The 19,946-nt window shown below is 48.4% G+C and overlaps 1 protein-coding gene and 1 long non-coding RNA gene across 2 annotated transcripts in view; one reads left to right on the forward strand and one right to left on the reverse strand.

The window, feature by feature from the left end:
- The window catches only part of FAT2 (FAT atypical cadherin 2), a 54,872-nt gene that overhangs the window by 5,671 nt on the left and 29,255 nt on the right, over positions 1-19,946 (reverse strand). The window contains exons 10-21 of the mRNA XM_027468224.3: positions 15,124-19,176; positions 13,089-13,285; positions 11,640-11,793; positions 10,997-11,230; positions 9,818-10,207; positions 7,888-8,102; positions 7,120-7,257; positions 6,346-6,489; positions 6,040-6,237; positions 4,197-5,004; positions 3,400-3,545; positions 693-1,134 (exon numbers count right to left, since the gene is read on the reverse strand). Of these exons, the coding sequence (XP_027324025.3) occupies positions 693-1,134; positions 3,400-3,545; positions 4,197-5,004; positions 6,040-6,237; positions 6,346-6,489; positions 7,120-7,257; positions 7,888-8,102; positions 9,818-10,207; positions 10,997-11,230; positions 11,640-11,793; positions 13,089-13,285; positions 15,124-19,176 (7,119 nt within the window). The remainder of the gene's footprint in view (positions 1-692; positions 1,135-3,399; positions 3,546-4,196; positions 5,005-6,039; positions 6,238-6,345; positions 6,490-7,119; positions 7,258-7,887; positions 8,103-9,817; positions 10,208-10,996; positions 11,231-11,639; positions 11,794-13,088; positions 13,286-15,123; positions 19,177-19,946) is intronic.
- LOC113845131 (uncharacterized) lies at positions 979-9,822 on the forward strand. Its single transcript, XR_005269335.2, has 3 exons — positions 979-1,113; positions 2,008-8,213; positions 8,808-9,822. It is a non-coding gene; the product is annotated as an uncharacterized lncRNA (long non-coding RNA).

Genomic DNA, 19,946 nt, shown 5'->3' on the forward strand with positions numbered 1-19,946 from the left:
GGCGATGGGGTGCTGTGGGGTGCAGACCCACTGCTGTGCTGGCAGCTGGGATGTGGGTGCACAGCATGAGGGGGGAGCTGGGAGGGGGTCCTCGCTCTGGGATGAGCCCTTTTTGTGATGCAGCTGGTGGGAAAAGCCCTTTGATGGGAGCTGGGGCAGTGGGGAGCCTGTCTGGGGCAGAGCCTGGTGCCAAACCTCTGCTGAGCACCCGCACCCCTCGTTAACCTGCCGCTCTTGGATGTCAGCTCGCTGTTTTCCCATATCCTTTCCCATAGCCCCGGGGAGTCACCGAGTGCAGTGGGGATAGATGAAGATCTTGGCTTGTTCCTGCCCAGATACCATCGCTGCATGATCCCATCTCGCCCAATTCCGACCTCACTAATGGCTCCTTAAGCAAAGGGGATGTAGCGGGGAGGGTGGAATTTCTATTTGCGTCTGAATTTTTGGCAAAGGTGCTCTCTCCTAGGTCATGCACGCTCCTTAGAAATGTGCTCCTGCCCTCTGGGCCACGGCCCTCTGCTGAGAGCCAGGAGGGTGATCTCATGGCCCCGGCTGCTCCTGCACTGAGCCAGCTATCCCTTGAGTTCCCCTGAGACCAGGGACCTCTCACTCAAGAAGCCCCTTGATAGGGACAAATGAAGAAGTTGTGACTTTCCCTTCCCTCGTTGCTCCCCTGTAGGATATCCACGTACCTCCTCCGTGGGTTTCGGAGCACATCCCGTTGTTGAGGCACGGATTGCTGCTGCAGGCACCGGTCGGGGAGCAGCACTGCTTTATCCCCACCTCCTCCACCACTTCCTTGGATTGCCCTTTCCCGGGCAGGAGGACCACTTCCCTGCCGTTGATCGCAAGCACATCCAGGCAGCCCCTGAACCCTCGTGTGACTCTCTGGGACTGGAGGGGTTGCCGGAGGCCCCCAAAAAGCAGGTCTCGTCTGCCCTGGGAGATGCCACAGGTCCCTGGCAGCTGGAGAGAGGCGTTCCCCAGGCCGTCGATGAGCAGGCGGACAGACGTGTTCTTCACCTCCAGGAAGACCGAGTGCCACTCGCCGTCGCTCACGAGGCGCGAGGAGGAGAGGTTCCCAGTGTAGCTGCCCCGACAGCTGTAGCCGAGGTGAGGCACCCCGTTCACCACCTGCAAAACACATCCCAGGGGGCCCGGTTAGCTGTGGTACAGGTGGGTGGTGTTTGTGGGGGCTCTCCGCATTCCTCTTGCTACTTAGTCCCCTCTCTCCCTGCCTGAGCATTGTGAATCAAGAAGGATCCCAGTTTTTAGGCCCCAAGAATTACCAGCTAGGCAAATACAGCCCCTGAAATCTCTTTTATTTTACAAACCACCTTCGTCTTGCTGGCACAACTTCGCCCATGGCCCTGCAACCACTGACCACTGGGAGGGAGGGAGGGAAGCTCACCCTATAACAGGGTGCAGAGCCATGCGATAGTGCTGCTGCAGCTGCTCACCCTTTCTTCCCCCTTCTCGAGCCTAATCAGAGCCCTGGTATTCAGGCTGTCCTAACTCCATCACCGGGCACAGATGGGCTCTTGTTCTGGGCCACGTGGCCTTCATTCTTTTCTCACTGTCTCGCTAGCGGTGGGGAAGGTGCTGGAGTGGTTCCCGCTTTGGCATGGGTGAGGGATGCTGAAAGGACCTCGACGAGGAGCAGCACCCGGCAGCTTTCTCTGGGGGAGGCAAGGAGAAGGCAGGAGGCAGAGAAAGGGATTCCTGTTGTACCCAGCTCCTCATCAGCCTGCCAGAAACCCAGGCCAAAGCTGCTAATAGGGATTGCAATCCAGTCCTTGCTCTCCAGCGGATGGGAGGGAGACAATCAAGTTACTGAGCTTCCAAAAGCAAACCGTGGTCTCCTGCACTGAACTGGGCCATCAGGAATTCCTGTCTGCAACCCAAGATTCCTCTTTAAAACTCATGGAAGAAGGAGGGAGGAAAGGTTAGCTGTGTTGTTTTGGGATGAACTCAGGGGTAAATCCCTTTTTCACCTTTTCTCCCCAGTGCTCTGTTGATAAAAGCTCTCCTTCATAGAAACCAAGAGCCCATGGAGAAGGAGAAATGACAGAACAAGACATTCACAGAAAACCTGCACAGCTTGCTGCTGGGAATGCCAAGCAGATGAGATCTCCACTGGGGGACATTAGAGACGAGGAGTGGCGATGCTTGGAAGAAGCTAGAGCAAGAGGAGTGATTATGGGCTACACCAAACTGTAGAGGAACCTACATCTGGTATGATCGGGCTGCTCTGGAGGGGCCAAATGCAGAGTGGGACATCAGTTCACTCTTAGAGAAGTCTGTGGCACAAACAAAGCTCAGTGAGAGGAGAGTGCACACACCGAAAGAAGCAGGGATGACAAAGGGAAGGGAGAACTGGATGCAGCCGGCACGTGCTGTGGAAGGGCCTCAGGGCAACGTGTGTGTGAATCCCTTTGCACGATTGGCAGGCGCACCAGAGAGCTTTGTCACTTTGCTTTATCTGGAGGAAGGTGATTTCACTTCAGATGGGTCTGTAGATTGGGCTTATCGATTTCTGGGGCTGGGAGACAGCTGAGAACTCAATTCCCTGGAGCAAGAGCTGATGGACTGCCAAGTCCTTCCCAGCGTGCCTGGCTTGCCATCCTGTCCCTGCGTCCTGCTTCTGAATATCGGTAGAGCTTAGCAACTGGAAGAGCGATGACATGCATACCCCTGGGAGAAGCTGTCCTCTTTACCAAATCTCCAAACTGTCAGCTAAAATTCTTTCACAGCTTTGTCTCATACCTAGAACAGGGCAGTCCCCAAAGCTTAAAATCCTGAGGGCTTCCTTCAGTCATTCAGGCCAGACAGACCCTTCTTGAGAAGCTGTATTTCTCTCATCAGCCCTTTGCAGCATGGCTTAAAGTCCCAGCTGGAGGTGGGCACAGGACATGGAGATGATGTTTCTCTGCTTTTGTCCGTAATGGTTAGGGATGTGACAGCAGGAACAACACATACTTTGGGTTGGTCTCTGGGTGTTGGCCACTGCACAGCTTCCTGTCTGTGTCGGTCTTTTGTAGCAGTGGGAGGAAAAGTGTTTCAAGATAGGAAGATGGGATTGCGAAACCATGAGAAGGGACGAGGGAGCTGGGGGACAGGATGCACACTTGCAGGTAGATTTGCAGTGTGTAGATCACAATGTGATTAGTCTCGGGGATAAGTCTCAGTAAGCTGATAAGAACATCCCGTGATCTTGGTCTCCAGTTAGACCAATTTTAATTGGCGGGGAATATACAACCCCCCTATTCTTTATTCATCTGCTTTTCTAGATCAATTACTAGAGATGTTTACTACTGCATCTTCTTTCTCTGGTTCCCTTCCCTGAAACAATAAGTGCTTTTTACACTGGAAAGAAGCCCTGCATGTTGTGATCCGTACCTCCAACACTGACTGGTCGGTCCCGTTGGCGGAGAACACCACGGCGTGCTGCTGGTGGGTCTTCAGACGAAAGTGCATGTGCCAGGACCCCGCCTGAGAGTGCTGGTACCAAATGTAGCTGTGGCCTCCGAACCTCACAGCCGTTCCTGGAAGCAGAGTGAGCAAAAGGTCTCATCTTTGTCACATTTTGAGGCTGTATGCAGCCTTGCCTCTTTTCCCAGCCGGACACCATAGCTGCCCAGCAACAATCCTGCCCACAGCAACCCACGTGCAGCTGCACTGCAGCTCCCACAGCTCCCATTTGGTGTTCCCAGTATTTCTTTTGGGTACACAACTGTAAGGCAGTCCTGCAATAGCAGCCCTGCGAGTTCTGTCCCACAGCAGCTTCTGGGTGCCCTCAGAATGGTCTACAACACCCTTGGATTTCCTCTTCCTTTAACATGTCTTTATCTTAGCCTACAGTATCTCCCTACCTTTCCTGCCCAAGTGATGTGTTAACCTCTGTTGTCTCATTACTTGAAGCACTCTAGAGTACACATAACAAATATGCTCTACTTTCCTCCCCTGGAATTTATCAGTTAGTCTCTATTTTTCTGAGCCCTGAATAAACACAGGAGCTCAAAGATTGAAAATCTAATCATTGAGCTTTGTTACTTGCTAGGTATGAGTGACTTTTGCCAATATTACTGTTGTTTAATTAAATGCTACAGGAGATTCATAGGAAAAAAAAAAAAGAGTGAATTATTCAAGCTCTAAGAGGTTTATATTGTGGCGTGCTACCAAGAAGGATTGCTCACCATTGCAAGAACAGATTTGCTCCAGGCTGTGCCGCGGGGTGAGGACGCTGAGCCGGGCAGTGCTGTAAGTAGACATCATGCCTGGATCCAGCTGAATGGTCTCCTTGCAGACACGGTGGGCACAGTCTGACCCATGGCACGGCACATGAATTGCCTTCTTCATCCGCAGTCCCACAAGCTGGTCCATCTCCCCTGCTGAGACGGTGATCTTGTTTGCCAGCACCCGAGGCTCATACAGGGAGCCGTGTGGCTCTCCGACGGCCAAGAGCAGGTCCACCCCATCAGAGGAAGCCGCGGGCTGCAGGCTGGCCATGTGGATGTTCTGGCGCCGGGTGACAAGGACGTTTCCTAGAAACCTCTGCAAGTTGCGCCAGTGATCCCCCACAAACTCCTCCGGGGAGAGGTGTCGGAAGTGTAGCACCACCGCCTTGTCCAGCGCCTCCTGCGTGAAGCACCACACGTGGACGTTGACGCTGGTGCTGGCGGTGAAGGTGCCATCGCTCACCGTCACGTTCAGGAGGTAATGGCCATGGGGAAGCTTGTCCCCAGCGATGATCTTTCCGTCTGTGGCCCCAACGGAGAAGCGTCCCTCCCGGGGCACTTCTGCCACCAACGTGTACACCAGCGTGTCGTGGGGGTCCCGGTCCGTGGCGTGGATCTTGCCCAGCACGCCGCCTCGGAAGGCTGCCTCGTTGGTGGTGATGAATATCTCCAGGGGAAGGGCGGAGGGGGCGTACTGGCTCTGCTCAGTCACTTGGATGTTTATGAATGCTGATGAGGACAGGGGAGGGATGCCGCTGTCGGAGACCTGACAAAGAAAAGAGAAGGACCTGTTACAGCCGTGTGCTGCTTGCCATCCCTTGAGGGGCTGAGGTTTTGCCAAAGGACAGTGCCCTTCGCACAGGCAGCAATGGGTGGGAGCTCTCGGGCAGCAGGAATGGAGAAGGAGCAGGAAAAATTGGCAGCAGCGTTGGACCTCTGCCTGGGGCCGGCTTCCCGAGGGAAGCGGCAGCGTGCCTTCCAGCCTGGAGACTGATTGAGTCCTTCTGTTCGTGGTGGGGTCGCGCTCATTTCCGTGTGCTCATCAGCAGCTGAGGCACACCTGAGTGGCTCTGATTTCCTGAGGATTAATCATCTTTAGAGCTGCTGCCAATCTCTGGTGTTCCATACGTAACCGGGTGTACAGAGATAGATAAAAGCAGTTACGCACGTTGACACATTTGCTCACCTTCCGGACTGTTTAAGCCCATACCCCACCTCTGACAATGTCTGCCTAGCATGAGCCAAGGAAGCTCAGAATAGAAAAATGTGAATAATCAGATTACAGGATAAGTCTCTCCCTCATCTTAGGCAGTTAGTGGTTGAGGTTTGTAATAATAATAGTACCTAGCTTTTAGAACGACTGCTAGTACTGGAGAAGTATGTACTTTACATGTTATTATGCTATTGTTTGTAAAACACTATCCTTAGTGATAACATTGAAAATTAATTCATTTACACTGCCACAGCAGAAACCCTCAAAAAGAGGAGCTTAAATCACTTCCAGGATACTTGGAGAAAATCTGCACGATCACTTTAAACTGAAGTTGCGAGAATTATGCTGGGAAAAGCATCTGCCTAAGGACACTGCTGACAGAGCACTTCTCATGATCATGTTAACTGATTTTATCAATGCTGAGGCTGGTTCCCAGCTTCTTGTGGGCAGAATTTGCAGAGCAATGAGCTCTGGACCTGACTCCAAACTGCAGAATTTTTTCCTGGATTGGATTTCTCCAATACCAGGGAATTTCCCATTGGGCTGTGCCATCCTAATCTCATTGTGTTGCTCTTAAACAGGCTTTACCTGGACTTGTAAAAGGTACTGCTCTTTCACTCTTCTGTTCAGGATGGATGATGTCACCAGCAGACCATTTTGGGTGACATCAAAAGCCTTCCCATCATTGCCCTGTGTAATCTGGAATGAATACGGCGGCCCATTTTCTGGGGAGTCTCTGTCACTCATGATCAGCTCCAGGACACTTGTTCCCACGGGGGCATTCTCCTGAAATGCAGAAAGATGCTAGGGAAGAAAGAGAAGCAAAGAGACAAGGCCCAGGGGAACTCATATTGCTCCTAGGGCTGCTGGATAAGGAACAGCCCCCCGGCTTACCTGCACCACCACGCTGTAGTTGAGCTGGAAGAACCGAGGAGGGTTGTCATTGACATCAGACACATGGACACGCACGGCGACATCGCTGGACTGAGCAGGGTGGCCGTTGTCTGTGGCTCGAACTGTCAGCGAGTAGCTGGAGATCTGGAGGATTCATAGTACATGGTCACTTGGAGAAGTGCAAGAGTGGTGGCTTTTTCATGTTCATCTTTTACTACTACAGCTTGTTAAATAGCTTTGCCCTCAGCTAGTGGTCTCCCTCTGTAAATCAGCACCTTGCTGCAAAAAATCAGCCTCACAGTAGCTGCAGAGCAGGGAAACAACTTGCCAAAGATGGATGAGGCCCAAGCTGAGCAAACATCTGTCAGCAGTGGTTTGAGCTGCTACTGCTTTACGGAAGAGATTGTCCAGATGGCCTTTCCAGCTCCTGCCCATACCTATTTTCTGTAATGCTCTGATGAATATGGGCATAAACCAGCCACATTAGTTTCCGTTTTGGGGCTTATGCTCACCCAGACAGCTTGAAGTACTGGTAGATCACAGCACAGAGCTGTGACCACTGAAGTCTGTATTGCCTTCTCCAAAGCCCACCTACACCACACCTATGGGTCTAGGAAATGAATGAATGAATGAATGAATGAAAGAGTTGCTTTCTGCTTATGGCATTACCAGTAGATCATTCAGAAAACAGCAGGCAGCTGAATATACTGTGCTCCCTTGGGCTTCTGTGACACATCAGTTTTAATTTTCCTGTTTCCATTTTCTTGAACTCACCTCTTCCCTGTCCAGATGCTTGGCAATACTTATCTGCCCGCTTTTGGGCTGAATGGCAAAATGTCCCAGTGGGTTCCCTTCCACAATTGAATATGTGATCTGGTTGTTCATTGCTCCATCCAAGTCGTCAGCTGACACCTGTCAGAGGAAAAAACAACTAGGACTCCTGGCCCCAAAGGGCCTGGCCGTGGGGGAATCTCCAGGGATGTGACCTCTTTGTAATTAAAGGGTATTGGTTTGAGCTTGCTTTAAATGAGGAGGAAAGAAGGTGTTTTACATCAGTGTCATTCATGAGTTTTCTCTGGGAAAATAAAGATAAGCAAAGCTTCAGAATTGGCTTTCTCCTTGTTCCTTTCCTGACCTCGCCATCCCTGTGATGTTAACGCAGGCTGGGCAGAGGATTCCACACGGCAATACCCTGACTCCTCTACTCTGCACTAGGGAATCCCCTGCCTTCCTCAGGCCTCAATGGTGTGGGCTATTGGCAGACATTTTAGCTCTTTTGGGAGGTCCTCAAAGCTCCTGAGCCCTCCTTAGGTTTTCCCAGCTTCATTCAAAGGTGCCTTCTGAAGCAAAGTGTCAGCCCTGTCTGTGGGCTGCTGGGAGTCCTTGCAATCATCCGTTTTAAAGTCATGCCTAAATCTTAGGTGCTGAATATCACAAACCCACCGAACTGGCTGTGTCCAAAGCTGAGTAAAGTGCAAAAGAAGAGCAAATAATGCATAGTGCAGAGGCAAAGACAGCGGCTTTTTTTTTTTGTAATCATACCGTGAGGATGATTTCTCCAACTGCAGCATCCTCCCGGATATCAGCGAAGTAGGGGTCTTGGATGAACTCTGGTGCATGGTCGTTAATGTCAGTAATGTTAATCACCACCATGGTGACATCACTGAGAGAAGCTGAGCCCTTCCTTGTGCCCTCAATGGATAAGTAATACTCATGACTCGCTTCGAAGTCCAAGCTCCCATTTATGTATAAGGCACCTGCATGGGCAGATGGGCAGAAAAGGACAGAAGATACTTTAAATGAATGGTACATAAGAGTTTTTTGGAATACTTCAGTCCTACCAAGATGATTGCCAAGACTGCCAGCTGGTAAGGTGCTGTTGATCTGTTTTTGACCTTTTCTGGTTAAAGCAGGATATTGAAAGTCATGGCATCACATAAAACAAGCTGTAATTGAAGTGATTTTGCCATAACCTGCCTGTGTTTGGTATCAGGTGTCTGAAGAGGTGAAACAACCTCTCGTTCTGGAAGGTCTCCAGGAGTCTTGATTGGAAGAGATCTGGGACAAAATAGGATGAGAATCCAACAATGCTATCAAAAGCTGTGACCAAGGCAGTAGCAGAGCACCACTCACTGGTGTCATAGGCAGGGTGAAAAGGTGTGAGATATAGATGCAGAACTGTACAGGAGAAAAAGGTGTATGGCAAGGTGTTGTGATTTGTAACCAAGGTTTGGGATGTAGTAAAGAAGGAAAAGGGAGGCTGTTAAACTCAGAAAATGATTGAGGAACAAGGAATAAAGACGTAAATTGAAAGAAAATAAAAAAGAAAGGGAAAAAAAAAAAAAAAGGAAAAGGACACAAGGACACAATGGGACATTGTACTTCAATGTTTTCCTGGGTTCTGCACTGCAAATGCCACAGAATTATTCCCTGGAAATGACACTGCTCTGCTGTCTTTTAAGGTGTACCTGCTAATGAGAAGATCATTTTGGAAAAAGTAGCAGGAGCCTGGAGGACACAGAAGCTGAGGAAGGCGCTGTGGGTGAGGGAGTTACAGCCAAGAGCAGAAGGCCACTGAGGATGCAGCCGGTGCTTGTTCCAGGGATCTAACACTGGCCTCGCGATAACAGCTCTTATCAGATCGCTGTGCAAATAGAGCAGTGCTTTATTTGGCTGGTAAACCTGTCTCAACACCTGCTTGTGGTTAATGGATTGGTAATAGCCACATTCATTGGGTGCTGCCTAATAAAACTGCCTGTTAGCAAGGCTGCAGGTACCTTGTAAGATCACAGTGGAGAGGCTTTCTAAATGAAATCACCTTCCCCAGCATTTTGAAGTGGAAAAATTTCTCCATCCTAATCTCCACGTAATCCTCTTTCTCACAGACCAATCTCAGATCCCAGACGTGTAGCAGGAATCTTTCCGTTAATTTCAGGAAGATTGGGGTCACGCTTAAAGTGGCTTAGCTGACAAATTTAGTGTAGAAGAGAAGGCTGCACTCCCTACCCCCATGCTGTACTTTCTATTCAGGCGGAAAAGATCTGTGGCCAAGACTGACTGCTTGGAGACATCAGGGGAAGCTCTTTTAGAAAATGGAGTACTCTAACATCCTCCTTTTTCCCCCAGCCCTTTCCTCTGCCATACATGAACACACATGTGAAGAGAATAATGGGGAGTGTTAAACAGAGGCTGGGAAGATCAGAGGTGAAGGAGAGACAGATGTGAGAACAGGGAGAGAGAGGGGTAGAAATGAAAGAAATGAAAGATGGTAAGAAAAGAAAGAGAAATACAAGGGGAAAAGAGGGGAGTGAAAGCCTGAGAACTGCTTAAGGATCAGGAAAGTGGATGAGGGTGAAAGAGGAAAGGCATAAAAAGAGCAAGTGCAATACATTACAGTGGTTAAAATCAGAGAAGAGCAGTAGTGCAAACCAAAAGGAAAAGAACCAGAGAAGGAGGCATCAGACCGTCTTACCTGTATTTGAGTTGAGCTGAAATTTCCCGTGGTCATTGCCATTCACAATTTCATACTTGATTTCTGTGTTTTCTGTGTTGTCCCTCGTCAGCGCTGACAAGTTGAGGACCTCCGTACCCACAGCCACGTCCTCCTGTACCATAGCCACGTATTCAGGGGCCAGGAAAACAGGCAGGTATTCATTTAGATCCACGACGGAGACGGTGACAGTGCCGAGAGCAGAGAGGGGCTCTGGGGAGCCCCGGTCGGTAGCACAGACTGTCAGCTCAAAGGCGGAGTGCTGCGAGTCCTTCAGGGGCTTTTCCAGCCGGATCACCCCCGTGGTTTCCTCAATTGAAAAGTGTCCATTGGCGGAGTCAGAGAGGGAATAGATCACCTCGGCGTTGGGACCTGGAAGGATAAGGGACAGGCTGCGTTAGTTCATGGGTAGGAATGCTGCTGGTTTAAAGGTTTTTATGCAGTAGGAATGTAGGTACCTAAGTGACCTAATATTTATAGGGAAAATGGAGGCTGTATGAACACCCCCTTCCAAGGTGTCTCTGTCCACCTGCAGGTTCAGACATCAAGCCACCTTCTGCCATCAGCATCACCTGTCTGCTTTACTTGTGCTTCTAAGTCTTTATCCCCATGTATTTAAATGCTATTTTCCTTCATCTCTGCTTCCAAATCAGATAAATATCATCTTGCTTTCATACCACCATAGGTTGAGTCTCTTCTGGAGAGGTTTACTGAAAGATCCTTTCTTAAGAGCCTTACATACATACATGAAAATCTTTTATTTTCAGAAGGACCTCTCCATCTGTATCATCAACCCTCTCCAGATACAAAGCTCCTTTTCTTCTTATTATACCCATTCTCTTTCTCCATCTTTGGTACAATTTCTGTCCAGTTTGGAGCCCAGACAAACTGCATGTCACAGTTTGTGCTGTGTATCAGTTACAGTTTCTGAGCTTTTCCTCAAAATCTTCATGTTTCTACAGATATTGCACTTCCTACAGTGTCACAAAAGTGCTGATGCCAGCCTGCTAGGTGCGGACATGTCAGTGATGAGATCCAGGCATGTCTTTGCCAAGGTTCAATCATCTGTGCCCAGTGCTGCTGCCCTCCCCTAAGTTTTAAAGGTTTCTATTCAGGATGGAGGATGGACTCTGCTAAGAAGTAAATCCCATCCCGACTCACCTTCATCAAGGTCCCTGGCAGCAACCACAGCGATGGGTGTCTTTGTCGTGGTGTTGTCAAAAACGGCCACGGCGCAGTGGCTGGGGAAGAACCTGGGCGCGTTGTCGTTCGTGTCCTCCACGCTCAGCATGATGTCTGCCTGGCAGGAACGGCCTCCGCCGTCAGTCGCTTTGGCGACGAGGTGGTAGGTAGGCTTCTGCTCCCGGTCGAGAGGGGCAGAGGTGGTCAGTTCCCCTGTGGGAAGGAACAGGAGGTGGTCTTGGCTCCTGCAACCGCAGCCGCAGCCCAGGGGGGCTCGGAGAGGCTCAAGCAGGCTGCGCCCTGAGCAAACCATGGGAGGAACAGACTAATTAATCAGGTTAATAGTGGTGATGTGTCCGCACCAACAGCTCAGGGCTGTTCTCAGATCTCTGCCAGCCATTGCCCTGGCAGGGCTTGGCACGGGGAGTCCTGCAACTCAGGCTGAACCTCATGCAAGGGATGCCAACACAGGATAAAAGTGCTCATAAATCTTTTATTTCAACCCCCCTTTGTAAACCTCACTGCATCAAGCCTCCTGCTATGTGACAGACCCCACGTAATCCCTGGAAGGATCACTGTGTCTGCCTGGACAGGAGGACACCTTCATAGATCCAGGTCTCACCTGTGTGGGGGCCCAGCCGAAACTCCTCTGCGCCGGGGCCGTGGAGGCTGTAGGTGATCTGGGCGTTGCTGCCAACATCAGGGTCAGTCGCTGATATTTTCAAAATGAAGAGACCTGGCTGAGCATCTTCAGAGACTCTCCCAGTGTAGAATATCTGGCAAGGACAGAAAGTGTGATTGGTATCTAAACCATCTCCAAAATACCTCCACTCCGTACGGGGAGGGATGGACTAGCAGAAGGTTCAAAGAGAAGGGCAAAACAGAGGAGAGCACAACGTGCCTAATGTCTAGCTGTTGTGAAAGATGACCACAACGTCAGGAGATGCGAGCACAGACTAGAAGACAGGCCTGTTATGTTTGGCACTTTTATGGCCCTAGCCAGAACAGCAGCCAACTGTGAAAACCACAGCCTGGGAAGGATACAGAACACTTGGAGAGAGGCTTGGAGATGAAGAAAATATGACCCATGGTTAACCTAATCAGTGCCATTTAGCTTTATAAAAATACAAATAAATATCAGAGCAATCATTTTAATTATGACTATCTGTAAGAGACTGTTGCATAAAGAAGCATCCCTGTTTCCAGTATGATTCAATTTCAACACGTGGGCTGACAGATGATGCTGTGAAGCTCGGGAGCAGACAATTAAGGGTGGCTGCAAACCTCCACCTCTGCCTCTAGGAATGGGCCAGGTAGTTTTAGTAAAGTGGATCTTGTTTGTGAACAGGGGGTCTCAATGACAGCTTGAAGCTCTTTTAAAGCCTAGATTTCTTCATTAGAAAGTGGTAAATAATAGATTTAATTTTTCTTATCCTCCCTCTTACACCAGGCAGAGAGCTGTTGAGGTTGCTATAGGGACATTTCAGCACCCAGTCTTTGTCTCTGCTGGGAGAACGTGAAGGTCAGTAGTTTGCATTATGCCACTGGGAAGAGGGTAGCGAGCTGCTGGGCTGTGGACTGGAACCAGTGGGAGGTGAGGGCTGGGACCAGTAAGCTCATTTCACGCAAGCCTTTGAATCTCCTTTGGGAAACAACTGCTTCTGTCCTTTCTCACCACAAGTAAATCCATAGCAGCGATCAGCTCTCTGCAGTAACAACACTCCTGATGGGAATCTTTCAGCTTAGCAGGATATAAACTTGGTAATTTACATGCCCCTACCCAGGAGGCTTCCTGGCATTGTTTATCTCCAAGAATTATCCTTCATAATGCTTAGGTGCTCACTTACTGCTGGCAAACATGCTTGGAGGCTAGATTTAATGTTCTTGCTTGACGTGCACCTTAATTAAATTTGCTAAGTATAATCAAAGCAACAGGATCGTGTGAGAAGAATAATGACAAGCCAAACCCTCTCAACATGTGCTCTTTCTGCCTTTTCTTCCTTGCTCTTGTGTTCTCTCCTTCCCAGGCACTCCCCTCGTGCCCCCAGACGTACCGGGACAGATGTCTTACCTGGCCGCACTCGGGGCTGTTGTCATTGATATCCAGAACAAAAATTTCCACTTCTGTGGTAGCCTGAAATTTCCCATCAGAAGCCATAACCTTGAGGAGATATTTCTCTGTATCTTCCCTGTCCAGAGGCTTCTTGGAAGAAATTGTCCATTCTCCTTCGATTTGGTTAACTTGGAACTGTCCTAGCGTGTCTCCTTCTGGAAGGGGCAAGAGAAGCAAGAAGGAAAAAAAAAAAAAAAAAAAAAAAAAGGCATTTACTGAGTGTTGAAAATCAGAAGTGGTAAGGCATGGGGATATTCCATGCCAGTCCTGTAGGAGAGCTGAAGGACTGGCAGTGGTGACACAGAAAAGGCACTGCTATCACAGCAGTCAGGAGGGGAGTGGTTGGTCCACCTCGCTGCACAGCTGCAAAATACCCTGCACATTTCTGTTATGCACTGAGTATTACACTGGGGAGATGAATGGGATGGAAAGAGGAAACAGCTCCCAATTGCAAAAAGGTCTTTGTAATGTTCTGCAGACATGCATATTCATTGCTGCAAAACCACATCTTCTCACTTTCCTAAAACGTGTCAGACTTTCTCGGTGTATGTTCCTAAAGGGATCTGAGAATTGCAGATACCCTGGAGACACTGGTTGGATTTTATTGTTTCATACCATGTATACTTTTATTTCCTTTTAATATTTAGATGCATTTAATATGTAGCTCTGCTTCCTGGAGCTACTTTTCATCCTATAAGACCAAAATGATGAGAGACATAGGTAAAATTGAGACTACGCAGGCTCTCCAGTCCACTGGATTCCTGTCTCTCCCACTGATGCTACACGAGGTGGATGTAAGAGGGGCAGATGCTGCCCCTGGAGAATCCCTCTCTTCTGGCAAAGAGCTCATGTCCTCTGCTGCACCCAAGCCATTAGAGAGAAGGAGAGAGCACACGGGGTAACGGGAGGCAATGAAGAGAGTTGGCTGCAGGGCTTGTTCATGCCAGGCTCTGAAGGGCCTCGTGCAGCGAGGTAAAATAAATTCACTCTCTTTCTGCTTTATGTGTGCAATGGTGTTGTGGTCGTGAGTCTGGAGACCACTGAGACATCTGCTGGCCTCTCTTCTGATGCTGGGAGACCCCAGCCCCTGCTCAGATTTAGCTCCAGTGTGCTTGAAATCAATGCGCAGGTGAACACGGGAAGCCAGGCTCTGCGTTCACCTCCTGCTATAGCACTACACTGCAGCTGTATTTATGTATTTTTGTGTAAAGTTTGACTGGCACTTTTAAGTACAAAGCAGCAAGAATATATGGTATTCACCACTAACGCAAATGTGCATTCTCTCAGGCCTAAAGTAATTGGAAGTTACTGCTTCCTTTAAAACGGCAGAAACGCTAATACAGAAATGAATTGCCTCTTTCCTCCCAAAGGCTTGCAAATTCCTAGGCATGCCATAAACCAACTGAAAGTACCAGCATTCCTCCCCTGTTTTGAATGGTTCCTATAACAGATAACAGGCTGCAGCATGATTTGGTTAAATGTTTTGACCCTGAAGGGTCTTCATTTGAGTTTGAGCAAACATTTTAATTTGAAGTATCTGTTCCAGGACCCCTTTGGGGTCAAACAGTACTGTAAAATCAAGCTTCTACTTGTGTAGATGCACAACAAACATTCCAGTATAACTTTTGGTTGTTTTACTGCAGTGGTTAATTTCAGTTGGCACAACTGATGCTGCAGGGGTGCAAGAGTCATCTTTGGTGTTTCTTGTTAGTCAAAACACTCACAAAGACTGACGTGAACAGGAAAGTGTAAATAAATGAAATTACAGTACTGTGAATTAGTTTCTAAAGATTTTTGGATACCCTAGACTCTGTTAACCGAAGAGTCTTGCTCCTGGCAGAGCTCAGGCTTCCTCTACTATTTCTGACAGGACTGTCAGTGTAATGCTGTTTCTGTATCAGTATTTTACAAGACAAGGTATCAAAGCCTCACTTGGTGATGATATTCTAATTATTCTTGCCCATTTAGAAGATACAAAGTCAGGCAAACTCACCGGTAATGTAGCAGGTGACCCGCCGGTTCTGCTCAGAGATGTCTGCATCGATGGTGCTCAGAGTGACAACCACCTGCCCGGGCTCTGCGTTCTCGATTACCGATCCTTTATAGAAGTCTGACGTGAACTGTGGGGCATTATCATTTTCATCAGAGACAGTCACCTCCACCAGGGTTTGGGAAGAGAGTTGGACTTTCCTGCCATGGTCAGTGGCGACCACATAAAAACGATAAGTCTCCTGAGTTTCACAGTCCAGCTCTTTCAGTGTGGTGATCCATCCACTCTCTCCATCAATGGTGAAGAGTCCTCGGAGGTTGCCAGACTCTGCTTCCAAGCTGTAGGTCACCTGCCCATCGCTTCCAGTGTCCTGGTCGTTAGCTGTCACTTGAATGACTGTGGTTCCCGATGGCATGTTCTCCATGACAAAAGCTTTGTAGGGATCTGCCTCAAAAACAGGTTTGTTGTCATTGATGTCTTGCACTTGGATATTCACGGAGACCAGGGAGACCAGCTCAGTCTCCTGATGTGAGCAGTGAGCCATAACATCAATCTGGTACCACTTGGTGGTCTCATGATCCACCGCCTTTTTGATTTTCAAAGCCCCTGTTTGTTCATCCAGCGTGAACACCTCGTCCTTGTTACTTTCTGTGGTGGTTCCCTTCACCAGGCTGTATATGATGGGATCCTCTGCAAAAGCTTTGACTGACCCTATTTCCGAACCTTCTGGAAGGTCCTCAGAGGCTGAGAATGTGTAAAGGGGCTCAGAAAACCTTGGCAATGTCACCTCCCTGGGGACAATTTGAAGGTTCACTGGGACAAGGGAGTTCCAGTGAGGGGGCCTGCCATCTTCAGCTTTCACCTTGAAGTTAAAGGCTCTGTTTTCTAAACCAACAAGGCTCTCTTTCACCTTAACCACCCCAGTGGCAGCATTGATCTCAACAAGGTCTTCTGCCACATCTTCCACGGAGTCAACGGAGTAAATGACATCTGCATTTGCACCTTCATCGGCATCATAAGCCAGTACCTGAATGACGGGGGAGCCCTTGCTTACGTTGGACTGGATGGACAGCGTGTATTCAGATGCTTTGAACTGAGGTGGGTTGTCATTCTCATCTGTAAGGATTATTTTGACAGTGCAGAACGCCACCTTCCCGCCCCCATCCTTGGCCATGACTTTAATGGCAATGACTCTCTCGGTGGAGTTTTCCCTGTCCAGTTTTTGCAGCGTGGTAATATGGCCTTTGTTATCTATGGAGAACTTCTCATCAGCAAGTTTATTTATGATGGTGTAGTCTATAGTGCCATACGGGCCACCGTCTGGGTCGATAGCCAGCAGCTCAATCACTTTGGTACCTATCTCAGCATTTTCCGCCAGCTCTGCCTCGTACACATTCTGCCGAAAAGAGGGGCTGTATTTGTTGGCGTTGGTGGTGTTGATATACACTGGCACCGTGCTCTTGAAAACACCATCTGAAGCAGAAACTCTGAGATTGTAAGATGACTCCAAGTCCTTTTTGCAGCGGTTGAACATGGATATTATTCCAGAGGTGCTGTTGATGGTGAAATGCCTGTTGTCGTTGCCTGAGAGTATCACATATTCCAGTCGGGTGGTGTCTCCACTGTCGGGGTCCAGGGCCTGGACTTTTATCACAATGTGCCCACACGTAGCCATTTCGCTTACCTTGGCTTCATACTGAAGCTGGCTGAACTCGGGAGGATTGTCATTGATGTCCATCACATCCACAATTACCAGGGCATCGCTGCTAAGTGGAGGCATCCCATGGTCTGCAGCTCTCACTTTCATGCGAAACTGCTGATTTTTTTCATAATCAAGCGCTTGAGCTGTTGTTATTTGCCCTGTGCTGGCATCTATATTAAAGAACTTGGTAGCATCTGAACCATCATCCAATATCTGATAGGAGACAACTTTGTTTCTGCCTGAATCTTTATCAGAAGCAAAGATCTGGATAACAGGGGTATGCGCGGGCATACTCTCTGAGACAGACGCTGTGTAGATCATCTGAGAAAACACCGGCGGGTTGTCGTTAATGTCCTCTACCTCCACCTCTACCCTGGCTTCTGAAAAGGACCCAAGCGCTGTGTCTGTGGCTCTAACAGTGAACGTGTGTTTTGTCTGCAGCTCATAGTCCAGCTGGCCTGTGACAGTAAGGACACCGGTTTTGAAGTCGGTGCTGAACAGCTTCAGGGAGTCTTCTTCCACAATGTTGTAGATGAGGCGCAAGCCCTCAGGGCTGCGGGCCTGTATGTGGAGGATAGAGGTGTACAGGGGGATGTTTTCTGGCACCTTCACTCGGTAATACAGACTTTGGAACAGAGGGTTGGATTTATTCCTCACGCTGATCACAACCTCCTCTTCAGCGAGGAGCGGAGGCTCGCCTTTGTCCTTAGCAATGACTCGGAGGCTGTATTTATTCAGTGCTTGATAGTCAAGGGGCATCTTTAGTGAGATGTCTCCTAGGTAGGGGTCGATCCAAAAATACTTGTAGTCCTCTGCGAATGAGTAGGTAATGGCTGCATTATTCCCTATGTCTTTATCTGTTGCTGATACCTGAAAGAGTACATCACCTGGCTCCGTGCCATCCTGCACTGAGGTGTAGTACGGCACGTTCTCAAACTGGGGTGGATTGTCATTGACATCCTCTACATAAACTTTGACCGTGGCCTGGGACACTCTCGGTGGTTTCCTGTTGTCCTTCACCTCCACCGCTACCTCGTGCATGTCTTGGGTTTCACGGTCAAATTTCACACCCTTGGTCTGGAGTACTCCAGATGCCTGGATCATTTTGAATCTTTCCTTCCCGTTCAAAAGTGAGTAGAAGAGCGGTTCATTTAGCTGATAGCCCTTGACCCCAAGAACAGTGAGAGTCTTCTCATCTGTAGAGTTCTCCATCACAGTTGCTGTGTATACATCCTGATCAAATTTTAAGCCAGAACCTTGTACTTGAGTTAAATTTAGTTTAACCAGAGCAGTGCTCTTATATAAGCCATCACCAGCTCTGACCGTGAGTTCACGGTGGCTTCCCAAGCCGGTAGCATTGAGAATGGAGATGAGACCAGTGAGTGGATGAATGCAGAAAGCATTATCAAGGTTCCCTTCCACGATGCTGTAGGTCACCTCTGAATCTGCATCTTTTGCCTGCACTGACAAAAGCTCCATCCCTGGATGGACAGGTAACAGGACAGAAAGCTCGTAAGTGTCTTTGACAAAGACTGGAGGTGAGTCATTCACATCTTTAACATGGATTGTCACCTTGGCTGGCTTGGATGCAAATAAGCTGGGACTTCCACTGTCATGTGCGTGTACACTGAAGTGGAAAACTGGGGTAAGCTCATAGTCTATATCAGCACGACTGGTAAGGGTCCCTGTGCTGGGGTCTACTGTAAAATATTTCAGTGCTTCTGGTTCCAAAATCTCATAGACCAGCAAAGCATTGGAGTCTTGGTCAGCGTCTGTTGCGTGGGTCACCAGGGGAGCATTGCTCTCATCCAGAACCATGGTTTGTGACGGAGCGTTCTCCATGATCCAGCCAGTGAAGGCAGGCTTAACGAAGATGGGCACATTGTCATTCTCATCGATGACATAGATAAGCACCATTGTGTCCATAAAAGCTCCAGCCATGTTGGTGCCACGGACTTTCAACTGGTAAAAAGACACCTGCTCGAAATCTAAGCTCTTCTGGGTGGAAATAAGGCCTGACTGATAGTTCATGGAAAACACTCCATCTCCGTTTCCATCTTTTATTTCATAGCTGACTGGTGACAAGCTTGTGGCTGAAACCTGGATCAGAGGAGAGCCAACAGCAGTGGATTCACTGATCTCTGTGATGTATTCAGGCTCTGGAAATTTTGGAGGGGTCCGATCAGAGGGTCTAATGCGGACATGCACTGTAGCAGAATCTTTAAGCTGGGGGAACCCTTGGTCTTCTGCCTTTACAATGAGTGTAAATCTCTCTTGCTTGGATGGGTCCAGTTTCTGGGCAACTGTAATAATTCCAGAATGTGGATCAATGCTGAAGAAACCTTCCCCATTACCTGCAAGAAGAAAAATGACAAAGTAAAGAATGAAAACACCCTCTTGCTCTAGGCTTTCCGTGCCTCTTTTCTACAGATGCTCCTAATTTCAGACCTAATTAACATCTGTTTCTTTAATTGAGAGACAACAATCTTCTTCATTAATTTCTAAATAATTTTCATTCTAAGAACAATGAACTCATTGAGATCTATGGGCTAACATTTAAATCAATCAAAATGTAAATTAGAGAATAAATGCCCTTCTGATTTGAGCATATTTAGTGGTGTCAGAGCTTGTGCTTGAAACTTCTGCCTTGTGTGCAGAACATGGCAGCACAGACGGTACTAGTTGCTTCAAGCCCTGTCATGCTTATAATTACCAATACTTCAGGAGCAATTATATTCCCCAGTCCTTGATCTCAATTGCAGTGAGAAAGATGGAGTGGCGGATGGTTTATCTTCTGCAAAGAATTTGCCTGCTAAATAGGCAGTGTGGCACAACCACAAGTATTTAAGTCTTAATCTTTAGAGTAAATGATAAAATACCTGCCCACTGAGCTTGTATGACCCTAAAAGACAATCAGTTAATGCTGAGAGGCTGTTCCCCTTTTCTAAGGATCTATTTCTTGGTAGAACTGTTGGAACTGACGACAGAAGTTGTGCAAAGTGAGTAGTTTTACCTAAGTACTGGACAGTAAACCCTCACTCCATTCTCATGGATGGGAAGATGAGATTTTAAGTCGTTCTGACTTGCCTGGTCATATTTTACCATAGATCAGTGACACAACACT

This window comes from Anas platyrhynchos, chromosome 14 (assembly GCF_047663525.1).
Source record: "Anas platyrhynchos isolate ZD024472 breed Pekin duck chromosome 14, IASCAAS_PekinDuck_T2T, whole genome shotgun sequence".
NCBI classification, from domain to species: Eukaryota; Metazoa; Chordata; class Aves; order Anseriformes; family Anatidae; genus Anas; species Anas platyrhynchos.